This window comes from Indicator indicator, chromosome 28, assembly GCF_027791375.1.
Source record: "Indicator indicator isolate 239-I01 chromosome 28, UM_Iind_1.1, whole genome shotgun sequence".
In the NCBI taxonomy this organism is placed as follows: domain Eukaryota; kingdom Metazoa; phylum Chordata; class Aves; order Piciformes; family Indicatoridae; genus Indicator; species Indicator indicator.
The window spans coordinates 3,129,739-3,141,793 of record NC_072037.1 but is presented as its reverse complement, the minus strand read 5'-3'; the positions used below and the strand labels follow the sequence as shown (position 1 = coordinate 3,141,793).

Sequence of the window (12,055 nt, the reverse complement as noted above, 5' to 3'; positions counted from 1 at the left end):
CCAGCATGGTAGTAGGGGTTGGAAGGGACCTGTGGATATCATCCAGTCCAACCCCCTGCTAAAGCAGGGCATCCACAGCAGCTTGCCCAGGATCACAATGTCCAAGTGGGGCTAAAATCCCTCCTGAGAAGGAGACTCCACAACCTCTCTGGGCAGCCTGCTCCAGGGCTCCAGCACCCTCACATCAAAGAGGTTTCTCCTTCTGTTCAGATGGAACCTCCTGGGTTCCAGTTTGTGCCCAGTGCCCCTTGTCCTGTCAATGAGCATCACTGAAGAGAGTCTGGCCCCACCCTCTTGCCCCCCAGCCTTTATCTCTTGCTGAGCATTGCTCAGATTCCCTCTGAGGCTGCTCTTCTCCATGCTCAGCAGCCCCAAGGGCTCTCAGCCTTTGCTCCTCACAGAGCTGCTCCAGGCCCCTCGTCAGGAACCACTTACGCTTGTGAGGAGGCACCAGCAAATCCAGAGTCTTCTGGGAGAGATTGGGCCAAACCAAGGAGATCTCCTTTCTCAGCTCAGCATCACACTGGTGCTGTTTCACACCTCCTGCAGAAAGGGAGGGGAGGAAAAGGAGCACATGAAGAGGAGCCACAGTCCCTGTCCTGCCAGCACACACCACTGCAAGCACAGCAAGCCCAGAAGGCATTTCTCCCAGTCCCACTTCTGGAGAGCACCAAGCCAGCACCAGCTGTTGCAGAGAGAATCACAGAAAAGGCCTTCAAGAGCATCTAATCCAACCATTAACTCAGCACTGCCATGTCCACTCCTAAACCATGGCCTTCAGCACCACACCTACAGGGCTCTGAAACCCCTCTGGCGATGGGGATTCAACCACTGCCCTGGGCAGCCTGTGCCAGGGCTTGACGACCCTGTTGGGAAAGAAATTGTTCCTCATGTCCAACTAAACCTCCCCTGATGCAACCTGAGGCCATTTCCCCTTGTCCTTTCACTTGTTCCTTGGGAGAAGAGACCAACCCCCACCTGAGTCCAGCCTCCTTTCAGAGAGTTGTAGAGAGCCAGAAGACCTCCCCTCAGCCTCCTTTTCTCCAGGCTGAACAACCCCAGTTGCCTCAGCTGCTCCTCATAGGACCTTCATCACAGATCCTCACCTACCATAACCTCAGTGACCCTCTCAATGTCACAAGTGTGTGAACTCATCAGCACCACCATCCCTTCATCCTGCTGACCCTCTGCTCTGACTTGGGCCTTAAATCATAGAATGGCTCAGGTTGGAAGGCACCTCAGAGATCATCTCCTCCAACCCCCCTGCCATGGGCAGGGACACCTCTCAATCAGACTCAGCTGCACAAAACCTCATCCAACCTGGCCTTCAACACCCCAAGGGAGGAGACATCCACTTCAGCTCAGGCTTATTCTACCTAACTCCCATTGGGGGTGCTGGGTGGTGCCAGCAGAAAGCAGCAGCACCTCCCAGGTGTGACACAGAGGACCTGGACTGTGAGCAGTGCCTTGGCTGATTGCAAATCCTCTCCACCACCAACTCCTGCTGTAGTCCTTGGCGGTGAGCAAACTGTGCTGAACCCACAGCATCAAACAGCAGAGGTGGCTCAAGGTGACCCAGTGTGAGCTGAGCCCAGCAGCAGCATTCAAATGGACAGAGTGGGGGTCTCCAAGCACTGCTGGAAAGGGAGGAAAGGGCCTGGAAGCCAACAGGCCAGCTCCCGGGTGAACACACCACACAGCAGGCAATTGAGCAGCTCATCCGAACCACAGAGGTTATTTCTCCAAGAGAAAAGCCATGGGAGGAGGCTCTGGGTTCTTTGCTACATGGTGGTTTGAACTCCCACCCCCCCCCAGAAAGGGATGGGTGGGGGGAGGTTATTAAGGGCTTCTTAATCCCACTAAAGACTCAATTAAGTGCAGCACATGAAACCTATTCAAATAAAGCACCTAACAACAAAGGAGGTCAAAACCTCACGACCCACAGCAGATGGAAAGCTTAGGAAGAAGCCAGCTAGCAGCTGGGCTTTCTTCTCTGGTTCCCTTTCAGTGTGAGGCCAAAAAGAGGGAGGGAGGGAGGTTTTTGCAGCTGTTTGAATTACCAGTGCTGACAGGTAACTAGAATCAACAGATTCACAGAATGGTAGGGGTTGGAAGGGATCCCTAGAGAGCATCCAGTCCAACCTCCCCTGCTAGAGCAAGGTCACCCAGGAACACATCCAGGCAGGTTTTGAAAGTCTCCAGAGAAGGAAACTCCACAACCTCTCTGGGCAGCCTGTTCCAAGGCTCTGTCATCACCCTCACAGTCAAAAAGTTTATCCAGGGTGTAACAAATAAAAATGAAATTATTTGTTAATCATATGTGAGGACCCTGACTGTTCTCTGCTTACCCTTTCCTAGACAATCTATTCAAGCCAAAATGTGCAATAGCCCCCTTATCACCTTTCCAAATCCCAGAGGGCTTCTCCCCACACCGGTAAATACCTGTGGGGCCAGGGATAATAGGTGACTATTGCTGTCATCAGGGCAGGGGAAGAACATTTCACACCTTGTCTCCTCTGTTCAGACCTCTGCTGATGAGACAATGCCCAGGCCAGGGCAGAGCTGTGGGAGAGCTGTAGACCTGACTCACATCAGGAGAAATTGAAGGCCCTGGGAGGTTGATATGGGCTGTGAATACAGCTAGGGAGCCTCCAGATTGGGCAGATTGGATTTGTAAAGTCTGTCAGTGCTCTGGCAAAGAGTTCCTCATCCTATCTGCTAAATCCTGCAGCCAGTGTTAAGGAGCAGGAAATCTGGGGCAATGAGTGTTTAACTGTGGGGTTCAGACATCAGGTCTCTGAATTTGGGTTGTTGGGCACTTCAACTAGTTCCTGTATCAGACAGACAAAAAGCTCAAGTTCAAATCACAGCAATAATGAAAGCAGCTGAGCTGGGATGTCTAAAAAGCCACTGAAATATGAAAAACAAGATTTAAGGAGTGGATACTAAAGATGTAGCTGTTACATAATGTCTATCATATACATTGCTTCCCTCCTCATGGCAAGGAGAAGAGTTTCACTGGCCTGGACAAATCTGCTGTGCCGTAGCTAGTGGAGAGTTTCAAATTCCTTGACTTTAAAATGTAATGAACCACCTACTCTATCACAACAATAATTGTTTTCTACATATTTCTTACCCATAAAATACGTATCTAATCCGAAGTCTTTGTAATAAATAGAAATGGAATTATCTGTTAATCATATGATGTTAAGTTTAAATGATGTTAGATTAATAATTATCTTTTATAATAGCTTAATAGTGGAATGTAGGTTGCTTTGCTTATTTGCCAAGACTTGTAACTAAACTACAACAGCCAGCCTTGTGTATCATAGGCAGCTTTGTGTATCTGTCAAAGTCCTGTATTCTAACATTCCTAAGCCGGATCCACGACTCCTTGCTGGATATCTACGCATATGCAGAATGATAAACTGGCTCCGAGTATGCAGAACAAGAGATAAGGAACTGAAACAATGCAAAGAGACTGAGATGATGCTGAACTCCTACCCTATAAAAGGAGTCTATACGATACTGTCAGATGTGAGCCGTGGAGGAACAGGAGATTCCCCCGGCTGCCCAGCGCTGTTTTTGCTCACTTACCAAATAAAACTTTAAATTTAACCACATAAAATTGGAGTGGTCATTTTTTGTCAATTACACAGGGCAGGTCACCATGCCTGGAGTGGTTCAAAACCCATGTGGACATGGCACTTCAGCACATGGTTTAATGGCCATGGGTGTGCCTGGTCAGTGGTTGGACTTGATGCTTTTACAGGTCTTTTCCAACCAAAAAAACTTCTCATTCTATCACACAAGCTCTCAGCAGCCTTATCTAGAGGTTATTACTAAAATGAGGAGCTGGCCCCTAAAATCCCACACAGTGCTGAATCCATCCTTAGAAACAAAGGACTGACACTAGGGGTTAGTGCCTAGAGAAGTCCCAGTGACCACAAAATGTTGCCTTCTGCCAGCAGTGCCTCCCCAAAGCATCAAAGACAACGTTTAAGCAACATATGAAGGAAGGAATTAATTCAGAGAGGTTGTGAGGCTGGCCTCAAACTGCTCAGGGAAAGCCCAGCCTCCTAACCCTGCCCTGCCCTGGACTCCTAACAGCATCCTTACCCCCTGGGAGCTTTGAAATTAGGTATCAAAGTGCTTTGGTCCAGCATGCCCTGACTCTGGCTCCTGCCAGCCTGATTAAAGTGTGCAATGACCCAAAGAAAAGGCCAAAGTGTTTCATTGCACTGCAATGGTTAATTGGGAAGTCATAGAATCATAGAATCAGTCAGGGTTGGAAGGGACCACAAGGATCAGCCAGTTCCAACCCCCCTGCCATGGGCAGGGACACCTCACACCACATCAGGCTGGCCAGAGCCTCATCCAGCCTGGCTGCAAACACCTCCAGGGATGGAGCCTCAACCACCTCCCTGGACAACCCATTCCAGGCTCTCACCACTCTCATGGGCAAGAACTTCTTCCTTACATCCAGCCTGAATCTCCCCACTTCCAGCTTTGTTCCATTCCCTCCAAGTCCTGTCACTCCCTGATAGCCTAAAAAGTCCCTCCCCAGCTTTCTTGTAGCCCCCTTCAGACATTGGAAGGCCACAAGAAGGTCTCCTTGGAGCCTTCTCTTCTCCAGACTGAATAGCCCCAACTCTCTCAGTCTGTCCTCACAGCAGAGCAGCTCCAGCCCTCTGCTCATCCTCATGGCCCTTCTCTGGACACCTTCCAGCACCTCCAGATCCCTCTTGTAACAGAGGCTCCAGAACTGGACGCAGTACTCCAGGTGTGGTCTCAGCAGAGTGGAGCAGAGGGGGAGAATCCCCTCCCTGCCCTGCTGGCCACACTTCTCCTGCTGCAGCCCAGGCTCTGCTTGGCTCTCTGGGCTGCAAGTGCTCACTGCTGGCTCCTGCTGAGCTTCTCCTCCACCAGCACCCCCAAGTCCCTCTCCTCAGGGCTGCTCTCCAGCCAGTCCCTGCCCAGCCTGGAGCTGTGCTTGGGATTGCCTGGACCCAGCTGCAGGACCTTGCACTTGGTCTTGTTGAACCTCCTGAGGTTGTCTTGTGCCCAGCTCTGCAAGCAAATGCCTGCTTAAACCCTTCCACAACGAAATTTTACCTCAAGGTAGAAGGTGGTTCACAGCATTGTGAGTCCCTGCTTGGCTGCCAGCAGAGAGCAGCTGCAGAGAGAGGGCTGGTTTGCCCTCCTGCTGCAATAGTGAAGAGGTCACAGGCTCACAGGATGTTAGGGGTTGAAAGGGACCTCCAAAGATCATCCAGTCCAATCCCCTGCCACAGCAGGACCATAGAATCCAGCACAGGTCACACAGGAACATCCAGATGGGGCTGGAAAGTCTCCATTGAAGGAGACTCCACAACCTCTCTGGGAGCCTGCTCCAGTGTTCTGTGACCCTCACAGTGCAGAAGTTCCTCCTCATGTTGAGGTGGAACCTCCTGTGCTGCAGTTTGTATCTACTGCCCCTTGTCCTATCCCAGGGCACAACTGAGCAGTGCCTGTCCCTGTCCCTGTCCCTTCCCTCTTGACCCCCAGCCCTCAGATATTTATAAACATTTATTAAATCCCCTCTCAGTCTTCTCCTCTCCAGTCTAAGCAGCCCCAGGGCTCTCAGCCTCTCCTCCCCAGGCAGTGCTCCAGGCCCTCAGTCATCCTGGTAGCTCTCCCTTGGACTCTCTCCAGCAGATCCCTGTCCCTCTTGAGCTGGGGAGCATAAAACTGGATGCACTATTCCAGGTGAGAGTAGAGGGGGAGGAGAACCTCCCTGGCTCTGCTGGACACACTGCTCTGATTGCACCCCAGGACCCCATTGGCCTCCTTGGCCCCCAGGGCACATTGCTGTCCCATGCAGAACTTCTTATCCCCCAGCACTCCCAGGTCCTTCTCCACAGGGCTGCTCTCCAGCAGATCACCTCCCAGCCTGTACTGCTGCAGTTTATTCTTCCTTCCCAGATGAAGGAATAATAAAGGTGTGGAAGCTCTCATCTCTGACATCCAGCAACAGGCACACACAGAGGGCTTCCTCTCTGAGAAGATCCCATCCAGCTGGGATGGCCAAATCTCTCCACATCTCATGGACAGGGATGCCAGGACTTGATGTTAAGGTCTTCTCCAACCAGGTGATTCTATGATTCTGTGATGTGGCCACCCCAAAGGCAGAATAATGCTTAGAACCCTTCTGTTGTCTGTCCCCAAGGCCACCCCAAAGGCAAAGTGATGCTCAGGACCCTTCTGTTGCCTATCCCTGAGGCCACCCCAAAGGCAGAGTGATGCTCAGGACCCTTCTGTTGCCTATCCCTGAGGCTACCCCAAAGGAAGAATAATGCTCAGAACCCTTCTGTTGCCTATCCCTGAGGCCACCCCAAAGGCAAAGTGATGCTCAGGACCCTTCTGTTGCCTATCCCTGAGGCTACCCCAAAGGAAGAATAATGCTCAGAACCCTTCTGTTGCCTATCCCTGAGGCCACCCCAAAGGCACAGTGATGCTCAGAACCCTTCTGTTGCCTATCCCTGAGGCTACCCCAAAGGAAGAATAATGCTCAGAACCCTTCTGTTCCCTATCCCCAAGGCCACCCCAAAGGCAAAGTGATGCTCAAGACCCTTCTGTTGCCTGTCCCTTGCCCTCAGGTGCTGGCAGAGGGCACGCAGGAGATAGGAAAACAGGACTGGGGCAGGGTTTGGGTGGTGTCAGGAGGCCACCAAGGCAAGAGACAAGCTGGGGTCTGAGCCCACTGGTGCTGCCAGCCAGCAGCTCCCTCTCACCTGAAGCCAGTTTGATTTCCAGGGCTGTGCGGATCAAGGCCATCAGCGTGGAGGTGAAGTGGACGGTGAGGTCCTCGGGTGAGATGGGCATGTTCATCCTCACCAGGCGCTGGGGAGAGAAACAGGGGGGCTGTCAGAGGGGCTCCAGGCTCCTCCCCCCACCCCACTCCTTCCCTCCCCCTCTGCAGGCCCTCAGAGACAGCCGGATCACAGAGGTGTGCTCACCTTTTGTGTGCTGAGCTACACTGCGTCTTCTCCAGACAGACCTCAGCTCCCCTCAGGAGCAGGGCTGAGCTGTGGCAGTGCCTTCAGTGCTCAAAGGGTTAATCTGCCAGCATTTGTGCTGCCATCCTACACAGAGAGTCCCTCCAAAGCCAGCCAGTTTGAATGCTCTCGTCCCATCTCAGAGCCTGGCAGCCTGCTCCTGACAGTCTCAAACTGTCTGCAGCCTCCACTCAGGTGGTGGTGCCCACCACACCCTGCCAGAGCAGGGTGCTCAGGAGATATGAAGCCACCTCCACCACCCTTCCCTGCATCAGTTGCCTTCACCTGCATTCAGTAAGATGGTGGAGGATTGGCAGCCACACTCTGAAGATGTGGCTCCACCCAGAAAGTGGCTGCACCTCTTAGAATAGCACAGAATGGTTTGGGTTGGCAAAGCCCTCTGAGATCATTCTGTCCAACCATCAACCCAACACCACCATGGCCATTAAACCATGGCCCCAAGTGCCATGGCCACACATTCCTTGAACACCTCCAGGTGACTCCACCACCTCCCTGGGCAGCCTGTTGCAATCCCTGACCACTCTTGCAGTGAAGAACTTGTTCCTAACGTCCAACCTAAACCTCTTCTGGTGCAGCTTGAGGCCATTTCCTCTTGTTCTATCACTTCGTACTAGGGGAAAGAGATCCAACTCCACCTCACAGGTGACCTGGCCAGTGAGAGGGATATGAGGGAGGCACTTTTGGTGACAGTGACCACAGGAGGTGGTGTGAGAGCTTTCTACAGCAGCTGTGCAGGCTCTGGAGTGGTGCCAGGGTGAAGCATTTTGTTCACAGCCTGAAGCACAGCTGAGAACAAGGCTGCTGAGCCCTGTGGTGTGGCTCAAGTGCTCTGGGGTGGTTTGGGACTGGCTGCTAAGAGCTAAAGGTCTGCAATGTCCTTTTTATTGGAGACACCTGGGTTCTGTTCTTTGGACCTCCTGGGATGCCCACAGTGAAAGGAGATAAAGTCTTCTCCATTCCTTCCAGTCCCTGAACTAGAGAGCTGCACCTGGACCTTGTCAAGAGGGGGAAAAGCTGGGTTGCCTTCACAGAATCACAGAACTGTCAGGGTTGGAAGGGAACTCAAAGATCATCCAGTTCCAACCCCACTGCCACAGGTTGCTCACAGCCACATCCAGCCTGGCTGCAAAAACCTCCAGGGATGAGGCTTCCACCACCTCCCTGGGCAACCTGTGCCAGGCTCTCACCACCCTCATGGGGAAGAATTTCTTCCTAACATCCAATCTGAATCTCCCCATTTCTAGTTTTGCTCCATTCCCCCCAGTCCTATCACTCCCTGACACCCTAAAAGGTCCCTCCCCAGCTTTCCTGTATGCCCCTTTAAGATCCTGGAAGGCCACAAGAAGGTCTCCTCAGAGCCTTCTCCTCTCCTGACTGAACAGCCCCAACTCTTTCAGCCTCTCTCCAGCTTTGTACAGCTTCCCCAGTACCAATATGGAATAGACGTTCAGGATCAATACCTTCAGACCTGGTTGCAACTCCTTCTCCATCACCAATCAGGATCACCTCTGATAGGGCAAATTCATCACTCCTGTAAGAGGTGAAGCCCCTGAGATGGCTTTGGGAAGCTGTGGCTGCCTTAACACAGTGGACTATGCAGATGCAGCTGGACTCAACAACATCTCCTTCCCCTGTCTTGCCTTTAATTTTAATCCCCTCATTGGAGGGAAGGGATCCATCCAGAGGGACCTGGACAGGCTGCAGAGCTGGGCACAAGCCAACCTCAGGAGGTTCAACAAGACCAAGTGCAAGGTCCTGCAGCTGGGTCAGGGCAATCCCAAGCACCAATCCAGGCTGGGCAGGGACTGGCTGGAGAGCAGCCCTGAAGAAAAGGCCCTGAGGGTGCTGGTGGATGAGAAACTCACCAGGAGCCAGCAGTGAGCACTTGCAGCCCAGAGAGCCAAGCAGAGCCTGGGCTGCATCAGGAAAAGTGTGGCCAGCAGGGCAGGGAGGGGATTCTCCCCCTCTGCTCCACTCTGGTGAGACCACACCTGGAGTACTGCATCCAGTTCTGGAGCCTCTGTTACAAGAGGGATATGGAGGTGCTGGAAGGTGTCCAGAGAAGGGCCACCAGGATGAGCAGAGGGCTGGAGCTGCTCTGCTATGAGGAGAGACTGAGAGAGTTGGGGCTGTTCAGTCTGGAGAAGAGAAGGCTCCAAGGTGACCTTCTTGTGGCCTTCCAGGATCTGAAGGGGGCTACAAGAAAGCTGGGGAGGGACTTTTTAGGATATCAGGTAGTGACAGGACTGGGGGGAATGGAACAAAGCTGGAAGTGGGGAGATTCAGGCTGGATGTGAGGAAGAAGTTGTTGCCCATGAGAGTGGTGAGAGCCTGGAATGGGTTGTCCAGGGAAGTGGTTGAGGCTCCATCCCTGGAGGTGTTTAAGGCCAGGCTGGATGAGGCTCTGGCCAGCCTGATCCAGTGTGAGGTGTCCCTGGGCATGGCAGGGGGCTTGGAACTGGCTGATCCTTGTGGTCCCTTCCAACCCTGACTGATTCTATGATAATTTCACATTACTGATTCTATGACACTGATAACAGCAGGGACACAGTTAAAGGATGGCTTTCTCCTTCCTCAGCAATCTAATGATTTCTCAGCTCCTCAGCTTTCACAGCCTCTTTAGAAGCTTCCTTGGCTGGAGCCATATCAGACAGGGCTCTGTGTTTCCGCTCTCCGAGGGGACATGCAACCCCAGGAAGTCCTTTGTCTGAGCAGAGCCTGGCAGCAGTCTCCACAACCACCTGGGAGCTGGGGCCCATGCTGGGGAGGGAATTTCATCCCCATCTGAAGGCTGCTCAAGCTGTTGCTTTGATGCTATCACTGTACAGAAGCCTTCTCTCTGCCACACAGCAGCCCAGCCTGCTGCTGAAGGATCAGGAGCGTGGTCAGAGCAGGTGCAGGGTGACCCCAGTGCTGGGGTGGAGGGAGAGCAGATGGGGCTGGGCACAACTCTGCCTCTGACCACTGTCATCATAGCATCAGAGAATGATTTGGGTTGGAAGGGACCTTTCGAGGTCATCTAGTTCAGACCCCCTGCAGTCAGCAGGGACATCAGGTTGCTCAGAGCCCTAGACAGCCTCACTGGGATGGTTCCAGCCATGGGACATCTCCCACCTCTTTGGGCAACCTGGGACAGGGTCTCACCACCATCACTACAAAAATGTCTTCCTTCTCTCCAGTCTGAATCTCCCTCTTTTAGTTCCAAACCATCACCCCTTGTCCTGTCACAACAGGCCCTGAGAAAAAGTCTGTCCCCAGCTTTCTGCTCAGCCCTTGAAGCACTGCAAGGCCACCAGAAGGTCTCCCTGGAGCCTTCTCTTCTCCAGGCTGCACAACCCCAACTCTCTCAGCCTGGCCTCCCAGCAGAGGGCTGCCAGCCCTGCCAGCATTGCTGTGGCCTCCTCTGGCCCTGCTCCACCAGGTCCCTGTCTGTGCTGTGCTGAGCACTCCAGAGCTGCCCCAGCACTGCAGGAGGGGTCTCAGCAGAGCAGAGAGGCAGAGCACTGCCCTGTGCCAAGGGCTGTGGATATTTTTCAGACACAGCTCTGCTGGTGCAATCCTCCTTCTGGATGTGACAGCTCAGGGCTGCCTTGTGCCACCTTGCTCAAGCCCTTTGCTGGCCTGGAAAAGCTGTGGGAAGCTGTCTGGTGGAAACACCTCTGCTTATGGGCAGGTTTTGCTGCTGAAGGGAAAAAATGGATGCTGAGAGCAGGGACCTGCTTGGAGCCTCAGGTGAGGCAAGAAGCAGAGCAGAGCACTCAGTGTGACTCCCACTCCTACACTCTGTCCAAAACCCAACCAAGACTGGTGGATGAAGGCTTGGTCCCCAGCTCCATGCTGAAAGAAACCTCTGACACAGGAGGCATGGACTGAGCTGCCCCAGGCATCCTGGTGCCCTGAGAGAGGACAGCCCCCAGCCCTGCTACCTTCTGTCAGCAAAGGGTGGACGTGTGCCAGTGCTCATGGAAGTCACAGGGCACTGGTCCAGTGCACAATGGTTGCTTCTGAAGTGAGCTGACATTCAGGGGAGCTGAGACCTCCTTATTTATCCTATTACATCTCTTTGGCTCTCTCATTGCACGCTGCAGGGACAAGAGCCTCGTGTAACAACCTGCTCTGTCTCCTGAAGTCTGAGACAACCCTTTGTAATCTCAAAGAGCTTTCTTACAGCGTGCCCAGAGGTTATCTCCCATGTCTGGCAAGCCTCTGAGATAGGGAAATCAAAGCCAAGGCTCTCCTCCCTTCATAACTCAGTAACAGTATCAAATGCTGGCAAAGCCACAAGGATTTTTTTGTCGGTTCACTTGTGTCAAATGGAGCAGGATTTCAAATCAGGCCTCTGCCCTCAGCACACAAAATGGCTCAGCAACGTTGTGATACCCACACCAGCCCACAGGTACCACTGACAGAGCCCCACTCAGTCCCAGGTCAGTGGGAGAGAGAGTTAAAGGATGGAGAGAGAAAGAAGATGCATGGAAGTGAAGAACAAGCAGATGAGAAAGAATTCATCCCAGGAGAGCTCTGTCCTTACACAAACTAGCCCAAAAAAAAAACATTTGGAGATCCAAGATGCCTCAGGTTCCCCCCCAGCTGACTTTCTAGAATGAATTCCCAAAGGGAATGGGTGCAGAACACAGCCCACAGCACAGCTCTACACTGCAGTGCTCTCTGAGGCTCTTTTCTCCTGAATTTGAATCAGGGACAAAGGATTTAGAGGGAGATTTTTCCAAAGGGATGCACACCTGCAGTGCCACACCTGCAGGAAGGGTGGCTGAGCACAACTCCTGTGCAGATGCTGAGTAGGGATGCTGCAAACAGCCACATGAAAGAGTCTGTCCACAGACCATGTCCCTTCTCTCCTCCTCATGCTGCCCTCAGCACTGCCTGGCTGCCAGCACTTGGCAAACTGGCCAAAGAGGTCAACCTGGAAACATTCCAGTTTCTGATCTGATAACCATCAGCCAAAGTGTGGTGGTGGTGGTGGAGGAGGTCCTTGA

The 12,055-nt window shown here is 52.8% G+C and overlaps 1 protein-coding gene across 1 annotated transcript in view; it reads right to left on the bottom strand.

Moving 5' to 3' along the window:
• The window catches only part of CACNA1B (calcium voltage-gated channel subunit alpha1 B), a 437,648-nt gene that overhangs the window by 17,927 nt on the left and 407,666 nt on the right, over positions 1–12,055 (bottom strand). The window contains exons 40-41 of the mRNA XM_054393221.1: positions 6,774–6,882; positions 436–543 (exon numbers count right to left, since the gene is read on the bottom strand). Of these exons, the coding sequence (XP_054249196.1) occupies positions 436–543; positions 6,774–6,882 (217 nt within the window). The remainder of the gene's footprint in view (positions 1–435; positions 544–6,773; positions 6,883–12,055) is intronic.